The sequence below is a fragment of the Phoxinus phoxinus genome, assembly GCF_949152265.1.
Source record: "Phoxinus phoxinus genome assembly, chromosome: 24".
Taxonomy (NCBI): domain Eukaryota; kingdom Metazoa; phylum Chordata; class Actinopteri; order Cypriniformes; family Leuciscidae; genus Phoxinus; species Phoxinus phoxinus.
Window position 1 is genome coordinate 2,051,394 of NC_136899.1, and position 23,283 is coordinate 2,074,676.

A 23,283-nucleotide genomic window follows, 5' to 3' on the forward strand; every position below is an offset into this window, starting at 1 on the left:
TGCTTTTGTCACTTTTGATCAATTTAGTGCGTCCTCGCAGAATTAAAGTGCTAATGTCTTTCAAAAAACCTGGTTTGAACTGAGAATGTTATCCTAAACTCTCGCCGTTGACAGAAGATGTGCATCGAGGTGGCTGGGAGTCAGTGACGGACACAGAGACTGTAGTGTGATAAAATACCGTGTTGGTTTTGGTTCTCAGTGTTTATTGTACATGTTCAGAGAGAAAGGGAGAGGAGGGCTGGAGATGGAGGAGGTGCGGAGGGTTTAGAAGTAGTTGACGATCCTGCGGATGGACTGGATGTTGGGGTTCTGCGCCTGCCACTCATTATGGCTGCAGTAGTTTCCTCTTTCCACAATATACATGCGGCCACGGAAGTTTGGCTCTTCATACATCACCCACCTGAAGAAGAGGAGAAGAAGAAGAAGAGATGAGGAGAAGACCCACCAAACTAAAGCTAAAAATTGAATTAATAAATATTGCATGCATTTTTTTTTCAACACCTAAACATATAGATCCAATGCAAACTTAATTCTATGATACTATAGAGTATGCAGTGACAGGTGTGTATAGTTTAAAAGCATCTGATCTGTGTGTTCATGTCCACAGAAGCTCGAGGGAAGTGAACTCACGCTCCGTCACCGAACACTCGGATGGAGTTGACGCAGTTCGTGTTGAATCCGCGGCTCTGGAGGAAGGGGCAGTCGTCACAGAACTCCATGCACTGACCGGTGTAGTTGCAGCCCTCGAACATCTCCATCCTGTAGTGCTCGCCGTGCTGAGAGACAAGCACAAGCACACTTCATGACTCCAGGGCACTTCTATAGAGTTCTCATGACATTTTACAGCTGGAATTACATGCAACTCTGCCGTATGAAGCATGCATATCGTGCACATAAGCACAATCTCTGTATGCATGGATAACATTTAGCATTTTCTAAAATATGCAGTATTAAAATTACAACTCTATTTCTGCAGTTGAAGTATGCATACTATGCACAGTATGCAATTTTCCTGTATGCATGGATAACATTTTCTAAAACATGCTTCACACAACTTAATTTCAACTATTTATGAAGTATAAAGCATGCATACTATGCAGATTTCACGTATGCATGGAATAACACTGCATAAACTATATAAAATATGCAATATACAGCAAAATTACAGCTCTATTTCTGCAGTATGAAGTACATTATGTCTGGAATTGCACACAACTCTTATGATTTCTGCAGTATGAAGCATGCACATTTCCTGAATGCACGGAATAACATCCTACATTTTATAAAATATACATTCTGTGTCAGATACTGCATCCCATAATGCAATGCTCTTGACTTCACTTTCCATAGTGACACATGTAATGAGGTCATGTGACAATGTTTATCATGTGTCTTTTTCATGCACTGCTTTTTTTAAATCATGTTGTCGATATATCGGACATGTTTTCATGCACGGCCTCATAAATGCGTCATGTTTATAGCATTAAGGTTACTAGTGTGTTATATCTAGGGTGGAGATTGATGTTGAGTACGCAGATTTCCTGAATGCATGGAATGACACATTTTTTAAATATGCAGTAAACAACAGAGCATATCGCGTGAGATGCTGCATCCCATAATGCAATGCTCTCAACAACTGAAGTGAGGTCATTTATTGATTTATCGATAGTTCCACAAATAACCTTTAACCTCCATTGAGTTCTTTAGATTATTCAAATGTTCTTTACACTAAGATTTGACTTTTTTCTGATCGTTCTGCAGAACTGATCACTGAACGGGTCTTTAGGGAACCAGAAACGGTTCTTCTATGAATGCCTCACCATCCTGATGGGTTTGCAGGAGCCCATGTGATCGTTGTGGGAGTTCCAGCGCTGGAACTCGGGATATTCCCCGCGCTCCAGGATATACTGCTGACCCTTGAAGTCGGGATGATCGAAGCAGATCCAGGCGCCGCTCTCCACACGGATGGAGTTCACCCTGTTCATGAAACCACGATCCTGGAAGTTATCGCAGTCGCCGTACACCTCCAGCCTCCTGCCGGTGAAGCAGCGGCCCTCGTAAAACACGATCTGAGGACCAGAGGGAGATTCAGATCAATCATGACGAAAACACTTTATGATAACGCAACGCTAGCCAAAACCTTCATGTCACGGGCCGGAACAAATCTTTTCCATTCCTGTGAGACATCTATGAGAAACTGATGTCAAGATAAATATAAAATAATGCCAGAAACTCTCCAAGCCAGGGTTATCATAGTTAAACACTAAAACCATTTTCATTACTTGAAAAAATATATATAAAAACATTAAAACTTATTTTATTTCAACTAGTTGCTAAAGCAATGTCTCTCGTTTCCATTTAGTTTAAGTTGAAGTACTAAAATAACAAAAAAAATATTTAGACATTAAAAAAAGAATTAAAAAAAGAAAATAACAATTTCTAAAATTTTAACTAAAATTAAATTGATCTAATTCAAAATATTAATAAACTAAAACTAAATAAAAACTACATAGACATAAAATAATAAAAATGACAAAAAACGACAAAAAAAGTTTTAACTAAATTTTAACTAAAATGAAAATGAAAAATATATTTTAAAAAATCTAACTCAAAATATTAACAAAACCTAAAACTTAATAATAAAAAATATGAATAAATGACAAAATATTTACAAAATAACAAAAAAAAACTAATTCAGAATATTACCAAAAACTAAAACTTAAAAAAACTATACAGACATAAAAAAAGACAAAAACACGCAACAAAATATCAAAAATTTTAAATACCATTTCAAAAATATAGTCTAATTTAATATATATATATATATATATATATATATATATATATAAAAAGACAAAAACACACATTACTAAAACTTTAACTAAAATTGAAATGAAAACATAAAATACCAAAACTGAAATCTATTTCAAAATATGAAGAAAAACTCTAATAGCAGAAATCGCACAGCCCACGTGTGCAGGGCCTAAGCCGAGGACAAACATCTGCCTACATATTAACAGAGTAAAGGCATAACACTTCACGAGGAACGGGATTTGATGAAGATCCATACGTGCTGAACATGTTTTCAGCTAAAGGCTGCTTTCTGTGAGAAAGATGGTGTTCTCTTGACCCGTGACCAATCAGATCCTTACCTTTCCAGAATACTGCGACATTTTCCACTGGATACCGTCCAAACTGACCCACACGTGAGAAAGTGTGACACGGGAAAAGTTGGACAGCCCAATATATACAGCCGGTGGCGTGCGGGCCGATCTCGCGAGAGCCGCTCCACAAAGGTCCCACAATGGAGGGCTTTAGCTTCTGCTGATGGGACGCTTCCCGGCGCTCTGCTGATGCTGGGCTTCAGTCCACGCCACAATAGATTCTGCTTCGCTCGACTTTGTGGCTCCATTTTTACAAAAGCAAGGCTTGTGTTCAGTCGAACTGCTCTCGTGTCCCAGTGAATATGCATTCGCACAATCCAGATGACATGAAATTATTGTTTAGCTTCATATCTGAGGGTTTGAGGCGAGACCTTCTGAATATCTGGAGAGTTTTAGAAGGAAAACAAACTCACATAATCCATTCAAATTGGATTTGAATCAAAATATGAATCATGCATTCATCAGTGAGAACAGAGTTTGTTTGACTTAATGAATCCTCAGATATATTAACGAGCTTTTATCAAGCTTGTTCTTGGAGTAAATGAGTTAGAAACCCCAGAAACTGCGTCTGTGATTGTGTGATTGATTCACGGCTCGATCTGGTTTTAATGAAACAGCCGTTCTGTCGTTTCTGATTCATTACTGCATGTGTAATTAGTTTTTAATCAGATCATCCTGTCCGGTCTTTATTGGTATCACAATATTAATCTTGTTCTGAATCACATTCATCTTGTTATACATTTATGAATCAGTGGATTGAAACAATATGTGGATCATTCCTCTAGAACCTGCGTACTGTAAAATATATAGAAATATGCGTAATGTAAGCATATATCAGATTATCTGGTTTCAATCTTAGTTATATTAATGTATAATTTGATTATTTACTCAATGACATTAAAAAAAGCAGGTTGATAAAGAGCTGAAGTTGGTCATTGCTCAATTACACGAGGACGTCAACTTGGAAGATAATTTTCATAGCATTTCACATATCTTTTGTAATGTTGATATTATCAAACTGATTTGAGTCATTTTAATTGAACAGGATGGATGTATTTGGAGAGACAGAAAACATCCCAGAATTAATCAAACCCAGTAATAATTCATCATTCTGCCGTTTTCCCTCCAAAGTGATGTCACTTCCACTTCCTGGAGGATAGTGTCATTCAGGAAGTGGCTTGCTAATTGGCTAATTCAAGAGATTTACAAAAGACTAACAGGATGGCAACAGTGTGGGACGATAGAGTAAGGTTCAACAAGGAAATATAAATAGATAGTCAATGGTCCATTTGTGAGAAGGAAGAGGAAACAGTTTTAAACTTCAGACTTATCACCCAAGGTTAATTTGCCATCCAGTACAGTAGGTGGCGATAATGCTCCTTAGGAGTTGATCGCCATTAAACAAGAAGAAGAAGCAGAACAGTGTGCATCTATATATATGTAGGCTATAAACTGTTTTGTTATTATTAAAATTCAATAATAAAGAAAAAAAATGTAGGCTATACTTTATTACCGTTACTGAACATTTTCAGAATAATTCACAAAACATAAACCACAATTAATTGCTTCTAATCTCCCTTCGAATTTCGGAATCACCTTAACTTTTAATGTTGTGCTTCTTCACCCATTTAAAAGACTGAATGAACATGATTCAAAGCCCCGGTAAATATACTCACGGCGAGGTTATTTTTCGTTCAAAAACTTCCTTAAAAGAAGTTGGAAATACCTTTGCAGAGCCGTCCATGCTGTTGAGTGACGTTTAGATGACTTTTTGTTCGCATCAGCTCTGCAATTCACCGGCATCATGTCGACCGATGAGGTAAAATCACACTGACAGTATAAACTGATTATATAAAAGTATATTTGAGACTAGATCTGACTATAGTTTGAATTAATCCTTTTCTTTGCATTACACATTGACATTACAGTACAGAACGGCTCTTTCGGTATTATCCTGAACATTCATGTATCCACGTGTCCTTGCAATTGCGCGCGTAAACGTCTTTTGATTTTCCCGGCAAAAACGTCCCGAATCCTTCACAAAAAAATCAGTCTACAGGCTTTCATAATAGACAACCTGGGAAGTCAGACTTGGAGAAGGTCTCGTTAAGTTTCGTTACAAACTGTTCACACTTTGGCAATAAAAAGCGAAAGTAAAATGAATAAAATCGAAAATTCATACAAATAACATCTTTAAACATAATTTCACCTGTTTATGTCCTCCGTTACTCTTATTTACTGAACAAACTGCATGTGCACCTTCATTTAACCAATTACTGCATCTGCCTAATGAAGACTGATTTCTACAAACATTGAGTCTTTTTTATTTTTATTATTGTGATATTTTCCCCTCTACAAACATTTTACCTCACCACATTTTCATTCCTGATGTATTTTATTTAAACTGTTAAATATGTTGCACTGTTTTTAATTGCAACAATTTTTGGCATCTAAAAAGTCAATTTGTATTAATGATTAAGAAAATAAATACTCATTTGAAACTGCATACTCATTTGTGTTATTAATTGTGTTTTTGTGTAAATCACAGCAAGCGACTCCAGTGATAGTGAAACAAAATGCTGCGTTTAATGATTACAATCAAAAAAAGTCCAACAACATTCACTACTGAATGAATGCTGCCAACTTTATTGGCCATAATTACCGTTTAAGAAACACAATATACAAATTCCAAAGGGTTCGGGACAGAGAGGAACATGAGAGGTAGAGAAGAGCTGAATGAAAACATAAGGCTGAAGACGCAAAATGGACATGAAGCAGAGGGTGTGTGTGTGTGTGTGTTATTCATGTATGTCACAGAAATAATAAAAAATAAAATAAATACAAATATCACAACTTAATAAAAATTAAATTAAATGAAGTATAAAAAAAGGTTCAAAAGAAAATGTCAATGCAGGAAAACAGGCAGTTAGCCACTTCAAGTAGAGGGATATCCCAGTGTCCAGTGCTGTGGTGCAGGAGGGCTCTATAAACAGACTTTTCTAGCAAACATTTCATATTAAGAGTCTTTAACCCTGTTCAGATCAGTTAATCCTACAGCTAACCGCGTCTTAACCGTAAACTAGACCGAAGCACAGAAGCTCAGTGAAGCCCAAACACCAGCCTGAAACAAACATGCTTTGCTAGAAAAGTTTGTGCTCGTTCTCCGGTGGGCGGGGCAGACTGCGGGAGAGGGGGCGGGGCCAGGGCGGGAGGGGCGGGGTCAGCGTGGGAAGAGGGCGGGGTTTATCTACATCATCGAGCAGGGCGTCCGGCCCTGTGGAGCGCCACCATCCATCTTCTCTGCTTCCAGAATTATCCTCTTAAACACCTCCACCGCCGTCTACACACACACACACACACACACACACACACACACACACACACACACACACACACACACACACACACACACACACACACACACACACACACACACACACACACACACACACACACACACACACACACACACACACACACACACACGTCTCTTTATGTGTGTGGCAGATTGGTTCATGTTCACCAATAGACCAACAAATTAATTTAAAATTCATTAAACAGCTACACATTTTTAAGCAAAATATCTCAAAGGAAAATAATAGCATAAAAGCAAATATAAATGTAGCAATATAATAAAACAGCAGCAAACAATGACATAATCTCTGATTATTTAACTCATATTCATATTTGTCTGTCACTCAAACATGAAAATAATGGGATAGTTTATTATTAACTATTTGCATCTTTAAATTCAACAAAATTTCTAAACATTTCGAAATGCATTTATTAAAATATGTTCCTTGTGAAAACAATTACCGGTACGTTTTTTAGTTCCAAAGTATGAACATGGCTAAAATATGTCTAGCTGTGGAATACGCAATATTCAGTTAGATTTATTGATAATAATATTAACCTGGTTATTATTAGGCCTATGTTTATTAGTACTTTTGAAGAAATAAGACCCGTTTCATTGACAAATATGCATTGCAATAAGTTTGTTCGTAATGCGAATGGATTTTTCAATTAAATATAGGTCTAAATATATATTTTTGAGTGTGTTTTCAGGTAGAAAACTACCGGAAGAGCATCTCGAGATCTGACAGACGACAGGAGACTGAATAATAAGAGGAACTGATGAGAGTGGATCAGAGATGGAGTGAGTAATTCAGTAATGCATGCAGACTGACTGCAGGATAAAACATTATTGAGCATTAGAGAGAGTGCAGATCAATGCTGGACTTCTGAGAGTAACGCTGAAGTCATCAGCAGACGCAGCACTTCCTCTGCAGGACAGGAAACGCATCATTACCTGATTCTCTTTGGCTGAGGACTCCATGAACGCTGCGTTCCACGATTCTGCCAAAGCTTTGCCTTCTTCACAACTGATGACACTGAGAGACACATGAACACATCTACAGCTTAAAATACACGTTATACATTACAGCGCACAAGCAAATCTGCACTCATTTGACATTTTATTTATTGAACCTTTATTTTAGCCAGAAGAGAACGATTCAGCTACGATTAATCGCATCCAAAATAAAAGTTTGTTTACATAATATATGTTTATGTACTGTGGATAATTATTTTGTATTTGAATACACACGCATACATGTATATATTTAAGAAATAAAAGTTATTTATACAGGTGAAACTGGAAAAATTAGAAAATCGTGCAAAAGTTAATTTATTTTAATTTACAACTTAAAAGGTGAAACTAATATATTATATAGACTCATTACATGCAAAGTGAGATATTTCAAGCCTTTATTTGTTATAATTTTGATGATGGCTTACAGATATGAAAACCCCAAATTCAAAATTTGAATATTGTGAAAAGGTTTTCATAAGCTGTAAGCCATAATCATCACAATTATAACAAATAAAGGCTTAAAATATCTCACTTTGCATGTAATGAGTCTATATAATATATTAGTTTCACCTTTTTAGTTGAATTACTGAAATAAATGAACTTTTGCACCATATTCTAATTTTTCCGGTTTTACCTAAATATATAAAATATTTATATATAATATTAATTATGTATAAATATATATAGTATATACACACATGAAAATATTTCTTAAATATGATATGTATACATGTGCTTTCTTAAATACATACATGTGTGTGTATATATACAAAATAATTATACACAGTACACACACATATATTAACACATTTATTTTGGATGCGATTAATTGAGATTAATAATTGTACAGCCTTGTTAAAAAAAAAAAAATCATGAATGAGACGTGAACATGAATGATTCACCCTCAAGTTGTTTCAAACCTGTACGAATTTCTTTCTTCTGCTGAACACAAAGGAAGATATTTAGAAGAATGTCAGTAACCAGACAGTTTCTGGTTCCCATTGACTTCAATAGTAGGAAAAAATATATACTATGGAAGTCAATGGGACCCAGAAATTCTTCTAAATATCTTCCTTTGTGTTCAACAGAAGAAAGAAATTCATACAGGTTTGAAACAACTTGAGGGTGAACATATGATGACAGAATTTTCACTTTAAAGTAAACTATCCATTTAAAGCGGATCCCTGGCGCTCACAGGATCGACACACACACTGCAGATCACGAACGCAACACGAGATTCACACACGCTTCCTCTAATGTGTGTGTAGCGGTAGGATCCATCACTCCTCCCGAGGCTCAGATTACGCTCGCGTTATGAAGGAAACACGTAAAGGATGTTGACAGCGGTTTATTCCACCGCCTCAGGAGTCAACGAGGGGAATTTACACGGATTACATCACATCCTGCAAACCGTTTCCTCTCTATTCCCGGTCAACTATTGTCTGAAATACTGCTCACAAGAGATCATATTAGTGGAAAAGTTGAATACTTCATCACATCAATATGAGCACTAGCACTAGTGATGACCGACTGCGCTAATATCATGAAGAATAAGTCATCAGTGTCTGTAACATTCATATCAAAACTGGGAAAATTGAGTCCAGATATGATTGACATCTGATTATATTCTTTTAAAGTACATTATTTATATAATAAATGGTCTTTTAAAAAGTATGCTGGAGAGTCTCTCTTCTGACGACGCCTGACTTCAGGGTTATTATAGTTTCTTTGCAGAAAGATTAATGTGCCTTTGAATTAGGTCAGAGCATCTGCGTCTGAACTGCAGAACATCCTCATCATCATCATCATCATCATCATCATCATGTGACGTACAGTATCAGGAACAGAATATCACATGCTTTCATTAATCAAACGCGCTTCATGCTAAAATAGGCTCGCGTGACGTACCGTTCCATGTGAAGGTCTTTCTTATTGCCCACCAGCATTATGGGTACTCTAGGAAAAGGACATTGCGGCATTAATGTTGAACATTTATAACATGCAAATTAATTCTGCTGATAATTCATCGTTACAGTCAAAACTGATCACATTAATATTCATAATACAGATTTATTATGAATGATTCATCGAGATTAATCACTCCCGTATTCATTCTTGTGAAATATCATGTTTTTCATCACATTATGGAAGTAAAATGATTCATGTTGACTTTAAAATAGTTATTAATCATCAACACAACTCCTTAAATCAACACAATAACCTTCATTATCAACAGTCTCAGTAATGAACTACACTTTGCAAATGCGGAATTAAAAACTAAACATACTTACTGCACTTTTCCCACCATATCCAACAGTTTTTCATGGATAACTTTTACTACTTCAAAACTGCAGAGAAGAGGGAGAGACGGATCAGAATTGGGATTTCTGAAATCTTGCAGATGATTTTAACTTAAAAATGAGATTAATTCAGGCAGAAGTGATTAATCACAGAATAAAATCACTAAATGATCTAGTGATTTATTGCATTATTCATAAAGCAATAAAACTTGTGGCACAATCATCTTCCTAAAACATTATTCATAAAACGACTCTTGATTACAGTCACGTCATGTCCTCGGGCTTCAAACCTCCCGGCGGCTGAATTTAAACACTTTATAATGAAGGACTTATGGAAACACATTCATTTACATATTCAGATTATAAAACGCAAAGACCGTCAGCACTGCTTCACGATTTGAAGGCTGGATGGTTATATTTAATAACTGGTTATGGGGTGTAAGTCAAAGAGAGGCAGACATTATAATTTAATTAACCTCATCTAATATCCAGAGACGAAGATAATCATGAACAAACATAAAAACGCTTTACCATCTTTACTAAAAATAAAAGCTATTTTTAACGCTATTAAGGACTAGTTGAAACAGTTCCTCGAGTACAGGTTATGATTTAATAATCACAGTAGCGTCTGACGAGGAGAGATCAACTAAATGAGACTTAATGTTTTATTCATACACTGGATTCTGACAGACGGACACATTTCATCTTCACATTAAAGAGACTATATGTGACCCTGGACCACAAAACCAGTCAACTTTTTGAAATTGAGATTTATACATAATCTGAAAGCTGAATAAATAACCTTTCCATTGATGTGTGGTTTGTTAGGATAGGACAATATTTGGTCGAGATACAACTATTGAAAATATGAGGGTGCAAGAAAATCGAAACATTGAAATCATTCTCAAAGACTTGTTGTTGTTCATCTGAGAGTTTATAAAGCCATCAGGAATAATCATCTGCACACGTACCTTTTATTTGACGTGACTGAATACACCAGAATGTAACCGTTGATATCTATGGAGTACGTCTGTGGGAAAATTGAGTATTCGTCCTGAAAGAGGGAGATTCAAAACACACTTCAGAGATGATGCATTCAAAAATGAATTATTCATGCAATGATGTTTTTATTATAACTTAAAAAAAAATAAAAAAATAAAAATTAATGATTCATACGGAAGAGGATTAGGGCCAAGCAATAATAAAAAAAATAAAAAACATCTCAAGATTAAAGTCATTATAATGCGAGATTAAACTCGTTAAATTTCGAGAATCGTTAAATTGCAAAACTGTCTCCATGGTTACTTCTTAAAAACCTTTGCATTGCTGCCACAATACCATTTTCGGTCCGCGCGGATCCTCTCGGGACACCCTCCTATGCACTGTTTTTATGAAGTAACTGGCTATTACTTTAGGATCGTTGTTGGTTGTGTACAGAATGTAACGACTGTAACCATCCATACAGCCATTAATGGCAATGCCATACGGTTTTAATTTATCATAGCTGTCCATATGCCAGAGTGCATTATTTGGGCCAGTCGTCTTCCCAAGCGTCTCCGTCGAAAATTCCACACGTTTGTGTACAAGATTGTATTTCGACTTTTTTCTCCAAACACAACGACTTTATTTTCGATATTTAATGAGTTTATTCTCAAGATTGTATTTCGACTTTTTTCTCGAAATTTTACGAGTTTTTTCTCGAAACACGATTTTATTCTCGAAACATGTAATGTCGAAATGTAATCTCGCATTATAATGACTTTAATCTCGAGATGGTTTTATTTTTTTATTATTGCTTGGTCCTCTTCCGTAGATTCATGACATGTTTTCAATACAAAATAAATAAATAATCATCAATAAATAAATGTAAATGTTTTGTAGTACTTCACTTTATCTCAGTTAGTTGGCAAGGCAACATTTCTAATTTTCATTTACGTTAATGGTATCAAAATGTGTATTGAGATTCCTGCAGTTTTCCTGTTGGTCAACTGGACTGGACTGGTTTATATGTAAAGACGTGTGTGTGAGTAACGCCGCTCTCACCTGTCCAGCCGTGTCCACCAGCTGCAGGTGATACTCCTGACCGTTCACTGTGATCATCTTCGTAAACGCTGCGGAGAGAAATAAAACACCGGATGAGAGTTTGCAGACGTCAGCAGCTGCTATCAATACGCCATCATTAATCACATAATCGTGTGAATAAACATAAACTACTGCTCAAACGTCTGGGGTCGTGTTTTAGCTCACCAATGCTGCCTTTACATGATCAAAATACAGGAAAAAATATGAAATATCATCACAATTTAAAATAGCTATTTTCTATGTGAATATAATAAATGTAATTTATTCCTGTGATCAAATCAGAATTTTCAGCATCATTACTCCAGTCTTCAGTGTCACATGATCCTTCAGAAATCAGTATAATATGATGATTTGATGCTCAAGAAACATTTATGATCATTATCAGTGTTGAAAAAGCACACAAATAATAATACCTTTATTTATTTTTTTGGAATGTTGGCAAATATATGTTATTTTAGATATTCCATAATGTATTTAAATAAATGTTATTATGATATAAGGGAAGGTATGTTTTATTTGATTTAAAACTATTAAGATTTTTTTTTTAAATGAACCAAAACGAAACATGCAAAAACGATGTGTTACAGACCCTTAAAAACACAAGCAAAGAATACTGTGGGGGCGGAGTCACCGCAGAGAAAAGCCACACCCACACGACTCAAGCCCCGCCCCCGTGAGTTCACTCACTGTTCCACTGAGGGACATCTTATGAACCGCCCCTTTAAAAATATCTCATCATAATCTAATAAGACAACATCTGGTCTCCTTAAGCGGCTCCTGAAAGTCACAGTGACGAGAGCAGAAGCAGTTCATGCTGGTGTGTGTGTGTCTCCACTGAGTCTGGAGTCAGCAGCAGAAACACTGAAGCTGCTCGAGGGAGTCACATGCGTTTGCATCTATACCGCCTGCCATTCATGTAACACACAACTAAAGACACACACACACACACACACACACACACACACATGGCTTTCCTCCAGAGTTCACATCCTCCTGCCAACAGTTATGTGTCATACAGCCAGATGAGAGGAGAATACAGAAAACCAGCGTTTATACACACACACACACACGACAGGAGGTCAACATACGGTCAATATATTCAGTTTACCAACAAGCAAACACTGTCCAAACTAGACTGGATGCAAAAACAAGCCATTAAAGGCGAATCATAGTTTTAGTCCAAATCAGCCACAATGTGCAACATACACTCTAAAAAATGCTGGGTTGTTTTAACCCAATTTTGGGTCAAATATGGACAAACCCAGCCATTGGGTTACATTTTAAAAATTGCATTTTTGATCCATATTTTACCCAAAATTGGGTTAAAACAACCAAGCATTTTTTAGAGTGTATATGTTGCATTACTTTGCATAACTTACACTACATGTTTTGAGTCATATGAACAACTCAGTAAGTCTTAAGTGCACACATATTGAGTCAGACGTGCGGTTCAGTGAGTCAGATGTTGTGTAATCAGCCCGAATGATTCAGTGAGTGAATCGTTTTAGAATCATCTGAGTCATTATGAAGAACTGATTCATGAGTCATTTGTAGTAGAGCAAGGGGTCGCAACCAATGGGATCATCACTGGCACGTGACAATATCTAAAGAGGTGTATGTATTTAATATAAATAAAGTTCCTCAAACTTGCATACGGACGTACATTTTGAGGAAATCATAGTCTGTTTTATAAGTTAAGTGCTAAAAATACTATTAAAGTGAGATTTTAACCCGTGTTATCGCAATCCGACAAACCATTCTGTGATTATCCTTCCACGTGCCATATATATATATATATATATATCTCATCTATGGTCATTTATCACTTCACAGATTAAATTTCAATTCCCAACCCTACATTATTATCATCATCATGCAGTGGTTGTGATGTGATTGACTTACTGTTTTCAATAGTGGGGTCGTAGGAGTCGACAAACTGGCCTTCCACAAACTGTATTGTCAAGGAGGATTTCCCTGAAACACAGAAACACGAGAACAAAGTCAGAGAGTGTGAAAGAGGATCTTTACCTTCAGATCACGAGAGACTGTGAACGTCACACTAGTAACATGCATTAACACATTACATGTAAAGTGAGTGTAGTTTTCTTCAGTTATGTAATGCATGACCAGCTCACAGAATACATGCATAGTAACACGCATATATTAGATTCATGCTAAAGAGACTGACACAATGATGCAGAAATCATTATCATAATGCCAAATTAAACTTCATATCTCACACACAATTTCTTAATAGATGAAGAAAATATCAATGCTAAACATATTTTTTAGATTTCTTCACGCAAAATATTACTTATCCTTTTGATTTCGGGGTAAATCGTGACCTAGACTGGTTCTTGACTGATTTAATGTGATTCCCTCAAAAACTGGATCTCTGCATGTGAATGCATCACCATTAAACACATTCCCATTGCAAAGAGCGTTTGTGATGAAACTGGCATAGTGGTAGTAACGCAGGACATTCACATTCACACACACACACACACACAGAATGAGTGTGTGGGCAGATTTGCCCTGGAGCCTGTTGCTATAACAACGGCGAGTTCCTCTCTGCATCCAGCATTTGTAAATGCGAGCTCTCATTCACCGGGAAAAGTCCACAGGAACACCGGGACAGTCCGGAATGGAAGCGCAGCTCTTTGAAGAACAGAAGTGTGTGCGATCATTCAAATGGAACATCCAAACAGTTGAATGTTCAGATTCATATTGTATCCATCAGGAATAAACTGGATTGTGAAAAGCAGGCGTTCCTAAAGTCATTCCACTCAACAGATAATGGGGAACAACCAAAGGCAAGATTCAGAAAATGTAACAAGTTTGTCAATACTTGTAACAGTATAGTAACATTCCGAATCAGAAATAAAACGCAACATTGTAGCAACTGAGTCTCTTCAGCTCAAATGATACAAAATAACAGCCTCTCACACTCTAAAGGTAAATGGCTCGTTTAAATGTAAGGCGGGGCTACAGCCGCCATATTGGGTGTTATGACTTCTCCTATCAATATATTTAAAAGTGAATGGATGTAATTAAATTAGGGCTGTTAACAGTAATGCATGCGATTAATTCAAAATTATATGCAAATAAATTGTTTTATTAACAAGGTTCGGGAGAAGCACGTTCAGATAATTAACGCAAGTGGAGAGCACTCATCAATCAATGGTAAGAGGTATATATACACTCAGCAGTCTCACCTCAACCCATTGACAGTTTTGCAGCATCCCTCCACCACCCCTTCTCCACGCTTCTAGTACTAAACACTTACATAGGGGGGAGTACCCTGGGTTCGGGCCGAACTCCGAGCTCGACGCCCTCCCTCCGGACAGCACGCCAAATACGCATTAAACTTTACCCCTTCAAATTATATGTAAGTGTGAACTCGTGAAATTACTGAAGCATGTGAAATGCAAACCAGCGCCTCTCTAGTAGAGTTTTGATGGATGAGGATTGTGATCAAGGTGAAGAGGATTGCAGTGACGTACAGTAGTCGTACAGTAAGAACACGAGTCAAAACAAACAAGCGAAACTAACCGTGTATGTGCGCTCTCGACGCACTGATCACACATTGTATTTATGCACAAACACATTTCACTACAGTCATTCACACTGTTTCCACACACATTCAGGATCATGTTTTATCTGTCGTGTGTATGTTACTGTGTTTAGTGATTCTGAATGCATCTGTGTGGTAAATGCAGTCAGGTTAGGTTATTTTTTGGCATCTGCATGTGTATTCCTTATATCATTTGGTTATTTAGTGTCCTTTTGGGTTCTCCAAGTGTCCTTTTTTTGCAAAGACACCTACATTTTCCTTGAGAAAAGCTTGCAGTAATTCATTTTGTGAGAATCACCTTCAGTCTGATGGTTCTGCTGAATATAGCAGCAAATGATGACAAAATGAACACGTTAAACAAGATAAATAGTGTATGCTTAATTTCACAAGTGTCTGATTAATCGTGATTAAAAATTAATTTATTGTCAGCTCTAATTTAAATGTATAGCCATATCAGTTTCACACAATACATTAAATACAAACATTTTATATAATTCAACCTAGAAAAAAAAAAAAAAGAGTACATTTTGTTTATACAACTCTTATAAAATTATTCTTTAAATGTACTTTATGATATTTTTTCTTTGGGTCCATCTAACAAAATAAGTCCTTCAAAATTTGTCCCTAAAATGTCTACGGCAGAATGAAAACAAAAAAAAAGGTTTGAGGGTTTAAAAAGTAAGCGATTGATGACATCAAAAGTCGTTTTAGAGTAGGGCTGTAATTAATTAATTGTGATTAATCAAATCCAAAATAAAAGTTTGTGTTTACATAATATAGGCTATGCGTGTGTATTGTGTATAATTATTTTGTATATATAAATACACACACATGCATGTATATATTTGAGAAATATTTGCATTTATATACTGCATATATATTTTTATATGATTTATATTATATATAAATAGAACTATTTTATATATAAATAACACCTTAAATATATACATGCATGTGTGTGTATTTATAATTATACACAATACACACACATAGCCTATATTATGTAAACACAAACTTTTATTTTGGATTCGATTAATTGCGATTAATCGTTTACAGCCCTATTTCAGAGACTGACAAAAACCGAACATTTATTTTTGTTAGAAAAACATCCCTGATGAATCATTCACAATGAGACCAGGAATATAAATGAACTTTTAACCAGTCTGAGTTCCACATCTATTCCATTGGTTTATTTTCAGTTGTTCATTACAAGCACTTCTCGACTGTAAAGCCATTAGAGAGCTCCAGTCCTGATTCTCTCCATTTTAATGGAAGCGCATCAGATTTCAAGCATCCTTCCTCATCAGCTCTATAAATAGACCCTGAAACCGGAGCAAGCGCATCAGGAACATATAGTTCCGATCGGCCGGCGCGTGACCCCGCAAACACAGCCCAGATGTGGGCGGACGGCGTTTAGTCAGTGGCCAGTGAAGTGGACACGCAGAGATCCTCCAACGCACAGCGCTGAGTCTGTAATGAGAGAGCAATACTGTACAAACCCAACAACAGGCGGATTTAAAGACTTTCTGCTCGAAAAGAAATTCAATTGCTTTAGGAAATCAAAATTAGAGAGTTTATTTAATCAGACTGCCAAGACTTGACTGCATCATTAGAATAAAACTCAGAGGTTTTCATTAGCATTGGCTAGTGAAGGTTACGGCATAGCATTGCCAGATACTGAGCTGAACACCAGAACTGACACGAACGCAGAACTGACGGCTGAATCGAGTTGAAACTGGAGGTCAAAACACACGTCATGTTATATAAAGTTCACATGCATCTGCCATATTGAGGCCTGAGATGAACCTTATGAGAGCTGACAGCTTCATTAAATCATCAAATAGAAAACATACATTTATTTCTCCTCCATGCTTTCATTAAACATTTTCAATATTAGTCCAGATCTACATCAGATTTTTTCTGCATTAAGTTTTGGCGTGTCAGACTCAAAAACAGTTTGAGAAAATGAATGGATGGATGGATGAATTAACGGGTGGATGGATAGATGGATGGATGGATGAATTAACGGGTGGATGGATAGATGGATGGATGGGTGGATGGATAGATGGGTGGGTGGATGGATAGATGGATGGATGGGTGGATGGATAGATGGGTGGGTGGATGGATAAATGGATGGATGGGTGGGTGGATAAATGGATGGATGGATGGATGGGTGGATGGATAGATGGGTGGGTGGATGGATAGATGGATGGATGGGTGGATGGATAGATGGGTGGGTGGATGGATAAATGGATGGATGGGTGGGTGGATAAATGGATGGATGGATGGATGGGTGGATGGATAGATGGATGGATGGAAGTATAGATAGATGGATGGATGGATGGGTGGATGGATGGATAGATGGGTGGATGGATAGATGGATGGATGTATAGATAGATGGATGGATGGATGGATGGATGTATAGATAGATGGATGGATGGATGGGTGGATGGATAGATGGGTGGGTGGATGGATAAATGGATGGATGGATGATAGATGGGTGGGTGGATAAATGGATGGATGGATGGATGGGTGGATGGATAGATGGATGGATGGATGGATGTATGGATAGATGGGTGGATGAATGGATGGGTGGATGGATGGATAGATGGCTGGATGGATGGATAGATGGGTGGATGGGTGGATGGATAGATGGGTGGATGGACGGATAAATGGATGCGTGGATGAATGGAGGGGTGGATGGATAGATGGGTGGATGAATGGGTGGATGGATGGATGTATGGATGGGTGGATGGATGGATAGATGGCCGGATGGATGGATGGATGAATGGGTAGATGGATGAATGGGTGGATGGATAGATGGGTGGATGGACGGACGGATAAATGGATGCGTGGATGAATGGAGGGGTGGATGGATAGATGGGTCGATGGACGGATAAATGGATGCGTGGATGAATGGAGGGGTGGATGGATAGATGGGTGGATGAATGGATGGATAGATGGATGGGTGGGTGGGTGGTTGGATAGATGGATGGGTGGATAGATAGATGGTTGGATAGATGGATGGGTGGATGAATAGATAGATGGATGGATGAAGCACAAAAATTCTGGCAAAATTTAAACTGGTTTAATTTATTACTTGAGAAAACGACATCCTGAACAACATTAAGAGTTCAATTACCCACATTTTATTACAAAACTTTATTTTTTAGTCTCATTTTTTGATGCATCACTAATTTATATATTAGTGACAATGATTTGAATTGTTGAAATCGTTGAAGTGCAGTGCATATGCATGCTAAGGTTTGGTTATGATTTCATGAAACCAGCATGGATGTATGAGAGGAACTGTTCCCATAGGCTGAAGTAACTCAAGTGTGTCCTGATGTGATGTTGGCATGTTCTCTCAACTGTGATCTGCAAGGAATCGTCACACACACACACACACACACACACACACACACACACACACACGTGTTCTGTGCAAACGCCTTATTGCAGAGGGAATACATGAGCTCCAAGTGACACAATAAAATCCACCAGATCACGATCCAACTCAAGTGGGAAGAATCAAGAGTTTGATATTTTGAGTCACAGATCCATGAGCATCAGTATCCAGGCCAAAATAATAATCAATGTCAAGCTCCAAAAATAAGTCTTCTGAACTCATAATAACTTCCAAGTTTTCAAGGTGTTTTCACTGAAAACCTTCCCCTCTAATTCAACTCTAAATCCCCAATCGAGAGTTCACATATTCAATTGATTGGATAGTCGAGAGCATTAAAACAATGCAAAACCTCTAATTTTTCAATCTGAACATCAAATCAAATGAGATCTGCGGAGGAAAGTACAATTTTCTCTGAGTAATAAAAAAAAGTGTTATTTTCAGACACTGATTTGTGGGTGAATTATTACTCTGACACACTCAATGAACAGTGAATATATTAATTACACAACACTCATGTTTGAAATCATATCCGTGTTCTATCCATGAATTTATTATAAATTAGCTTTTTATAGTAACTGAGATGTAGACACAAACCGAAATCAAACATTCTGACACATTATTTACTGAAAATCATCAAAAATAACTAAAATCAAGCATCATTCGTTGACATAGCGTGTTATTTGGAGCTGATTTAAGAGGAGTAAAAGCATGACAGTTATTGGCAGATGCCGATAATCTCAAAGCGGTCAAATATCGGATGATATATCGGCTGCGGTGAGGAAAATACTCTGATTGGACAAACCTGCAGCATCCAAACTCATTCACATCACACCACAATTACTGAATGACTCAGAAATAATGTAATAACTAATTATATTAGTATACCAAGTATACATTGGGTATATATCTGCCTTTCACTGAAGGCAGGGTCACTGGTCATAGGCTATTTAGTGGCCTATGGCATCTATATAGATGTCATGAAGCTACTATATATGAATACACGCCTCTGTTAGATGTTAACATATGTATTCATGATATGAAGAATAAAAAAAAAAAATGCATGAACCATAATGAATATACAGGGAGTAAAAGCACTTTGACACTGCACCGAGGCCTGCATGCATCTGCAGAACAGCATCACACACCATTAATCGTAAAGAAAAGGCTAATTAAGTTTGTGGTTAGATGCACGAGGATGTATTACAATATGTTATATGTCACAAAGCATGCATACATCAGCTCGTGCTTAAATGCATGCGGATGCAGCACGCGCATCATGGGGTGACATTCAGCTCCCGCGAGCACGCACGAATCTCATGCATGCGGGGAAATATCAAAAGCTGATGTAAACGATACATAAGACGCAACGCACTACGCAACGCGCACTTACCGACGGATCTGTAGCCCAGGACGGCGATCTTGCGCGATTTCGGCTGCGGCATCTTTATTTATTCCCTACCACATCAATATCCACATGTAAGAGGGCTTGTGCTGTCTGGAAGAAACGAAATCACATGGATTTGATCCGGTATAGAGTTGCAGCGTCGCGAGGCTTGAATAAGATAAAGTAATTACTCCGTTCCGGCGAATAAAGCGATTTTTTTTTATAAATTACGAGGAAAGTCTCAGACTCTGCGTCACTGCCCACCGCAAACCTGCGTTAATTATGCAAGAATGAGCGCGCTGGATTGGTTGAGCCCGCCCTGGGAGGCGGGACGTGTCGCTGTTAATAGCACAACCATTGGCTCAGCGGGTCTCAACTGTGAATGTGATTGGATGACAGTTGTCAATGTTGAGACGCCAGATTAAACACATTAGTCACGTGATTTTCACGTTAACAACACAAGCCTCGAATCGCGACTTCATCTGGCACGCCCATTTTTTCTCGATACAACTCCGACGCCTCGGGTTCAAATGTCACATGACATTGACTCCTTTAAGCTTTCCTCTTTTTCTTGCTGAACTTAACTCTTTTATTTCATCCCTTAAACTTCTAAATAACAAAAAAAAAAATTATCTGCACTTCTAAAATAAAGTAGGCTAGCGTGACGATTTAATGGATGTTTTTCTTTCACAAATCAAAATCTAAAACAAAACGTATTTTCTTGAGAATATCGTTTTAACTGGTATTTAATTTAGGCATTTACCTTCAATCCCTTTAGAAAAATCCAGTTTCGCAATGATATCATCCTGCAGAAAGTGGCAACATTTTTGGCAGGAAAACAACATCACAAACATCAGTAAGGAGGATCAGTAGCCTATTAGCCTATCAATAGATGAATTATGTTTTTAGTGGTTCTTCAGGTTGACGTCCTCATAACCGTAGGCTACTTCACTGAGACTCAACATTTTCTTGTCATCAAATACATGCATTATGTGCATTAAATAGCCTAATTAATAAAGTTAACCAGAGCAGATTTGTACTATAATGCAACGACTTCTGAAAATTAACAAGCTGCAGAATTAAAAAGAACCAGAAATTAGTTAGTTTAATTCTCAAAAGGTCATCAAGTTAATCTCCACGTTATTTTAAAGATTTTGATCAAATTAATATCATTAACAATAGTTTGACTTTGTGTGAAATATCAGCCTCTGCTGCCCTCTTCTGGTCAGTCAAATCTTCAAATAAACTAATGTTTTCTTTTTTTATATTCCAAAACTGAGGAACCTAGTACTGACTAATAATCAATCACCATTTATTTTCTGTTTGTTTGTCTTTTCGTCCATCATTTTCATAATTTACTTCCATTATGCTTGCTAGTAAAAAGGATAAAAATTTCAACTTCATATTAATAATAAAAAAAAACTTTGTTGACATGTGTAAATGAAGTGCACAAATGCAAATATTCAATAGCATAATTTTTTATAGCTAAGTTTCCATTCCATTTTGGTTTTCCATTCCGTTTTAACTATAGCTTAGTTTCCATGTTGTGCTTTGTTTTGTTATCAACAAAGTGAATATAGGCTACTATATGTATTAGAGGCTATAATTCTGTTATGGTATCAAATCACCTTAAAAGGCCAAATACCCAATTAATATCCAGTGACAGGAGAGGAGTAAAGAGCCAGAGTCATGGATTAGATTCACTAATGAATGTATGTATCGCTTCATCAAATGGAGAATGTATACTCACACTTGTACATGTCATTAGAAGTAGACATCTGTCTCAAATAAAACACACAAAAGTGTGTAGAACTGCAAAATAACAAACAATGTAACAAACAGGCTTTGATCTGGCATTGCCTTTTGAATTCAAAGCCTGTTTGTTAAATTGTTTGTTATTTTGTGCAGTTCTACTCGCTTTTGTGTGTTTTATTTGATGTTATTTGATGTTTTTGTGTGTTTTGCCGTGCACAGACATTTTGCTAGCTACTGTATGCACAGGCTATTTAAGTTTGTAAAACAGACAGACAGACAGACAGACAGACAGACAGACAGACAGACAGACAGACAGGGGGACGTAAAGGGTGACCAATAGCATTGATTTATTGAAGAAAAAAAACACCACCACCACCAGCACCAAAAAACCTTCAGAGTGTAAGGGATAAAAGGCCATATCTGCACAGGTTGAGCACTATAATTCATCTTTACACCCCCATTATAAGGTTCACCCTTCGTTACATCAGTATCTGGTGGCATCACATACATTTTAAAGGGATACTCCACCGTTTTTTTCATATTAAACTATGTTATTCCCTTAAAGGAGAACTCTAGGAGAATTTTTTTGCTTTGCGATGCTTATACTGGTAAGCCTACACTAAAATACAAAGACTTTTTAAAATGACACAAACTCAATCCAGTTTCTCCAAGTTACAGAGCTGAAAAGATTCAGGAATGAGCCCGTTTTTCTTCAAAGTTTTTGATCAAATTAATCTCCTATTTGAAAGATTTTGATCAAAAGAATAGGTATCATTTACAATACCGTTTTATTTTATGTGAAATGTCAGTCTCTGCTGCCCTCCACTGGTTTAAATTGCTACAGGATTACCCCCCTTTAACTGCTTATATATAATGAATAAAAAAAGTTGTGTTACAAAGTATCATAAACTTTTGTTTATCACAGAGCTTGTTTTTTTCTTTTGATAATCCAAAAACCTATGGGAAAATCACATGTTTTGTTTTTGATTTTTGTATTTATATTTATCTATGCTTGCAAACAGAACAGAGAAGAAAAACGTGGTGTACAATTTTGTAACAAAATTACATAAATGTCTGTACAAAATATAAAAACAATGTGTACAATGTCATCTGAATACAGAATAAAGGAAGAAGTCAATCCCATGTGTGTTTGGCACGAGGCTGACTCCAGCTCCTTTTTCGCCATCTCCTTATTCGTAGAACTATTCGTTCCACCTTAAAAATGATGGATGGTTGTTCGTGA

The 23,283-nt window shown here is 36.9% G+C and overlaps 2 protein-coding genes across 3 annotated transcripts; both read right to left on the reverse strand.

Moving 5' to 3' along the window:
* Positions 1 to 165: 165 nt before the first annotated feature.
* Positions 166 to 5,462, reverse strand: crygn2 (crystallin, gamma N2). 2 transcript variants are annotated; one of them, XM_079602162.1, is made up of 5 exons: positions 5,374 to 5,462; positions 3,153 to 3,546; positions 1,821 to 2,069; positions 631 to 776; positions 166 to 400 (listed from the first exon to the last, which is right to left on the reverse strand). In XM_079602162.1, the coding sequence occupies exons 2-5, from the start codon at positions 3,171 to 3,173 to the stop codon at positions 265 to 267; spliced, it is 552 nt and encodes a 183-aa protein (XP_079458288.1). In that variant the 5' UTR covers positions 3,174 to 3,546; positions 5,374 to 5,462; the 3' UTR covers positions 166 to 264. The 2 variants fall into 2 exon arrangements, with proteins under 2 accessions (XP_079458288.1, XP_079458287.1); XM_079602161.1 differs by having other exon boundaries at positions 4,891 to 5,401.
* A 175-nt stretch (positions 5,463 to 5,637) lies between these two features.
* Positions 5,638 to 20,601, reverse strand: rheb (Ras homolog, mTORC1 binding). The gene is made up of 8 exons (XM_079601480.1): positions 20,292 to 20,601; positions 13,821 to 13,892; positions 11,880 to 11,947; positions 10,808 to 10,890; positions 9,828 to 9,884; positions 9,445 to 9,492; positions 7,474 to 7,555; positions 5,638 to 6,504 (listed from the first exon to the last, which is right to left on the reverse strand). Exons 1-8 carry the CDS (start codon positions 20,341 to 20,343, stop codon positions 6,412 to 6,414), a joined length of 555 nt encoding a protein of 184 aa, XP_079457606.1. The 5' UTR covers positions 20,344 to 20,601; the 3' UTR covers positions 5,638 to 6,411.
* Positions 20,602 to 23,283: the final 2,682 nt, after the last annotated feature.

Excerpts from the sequence above, each read along its gene's own strand:
- rheb (XM_079601480.1), bottom strand. The coding sequence starts at position 20,343 with ATGCCGCAGCCGAAATCGCGCAAGATCGCCGTCCTGGGCTACAGATCC. Across the intron at positions 9,493-9,827 it reads GATATGGTGGGAAAAGTGCA|AGTACCCATAATGCTGGTGG; the intron begins GTAAGTATGTTT and ends TCCTTTTCCTAG. Across the intron at positions 6,505-7,473 it reads CCTCAGCCAAAGAGAATCAG|ACGGCGGTGGAGGTGTTTAA; the intron begins GTAATGATGCGT and ends GTGTGTGTGTAG.
- crygn2 (XM_079602162.1), bottom strand. The coding sequence starts at position 3,173 with ATGTCGCAGTATTCTGGAAAG. Across the intron at positions 777-1,820 it reads CCTGCAAACCCATCAGGATG|CACGGCGAGCACTACAGGAT; the intron begins GTGAGGCATTCA and ends CTTGTCTCTCAG. Across the intron at positions 401-630 it reads CGAGTGTTCGGTGACGGAGC|GTGGGTGATGTATGAAGAGC; the intron begins GTGAGTTCACTT and ends CCTCTTCTTCAG.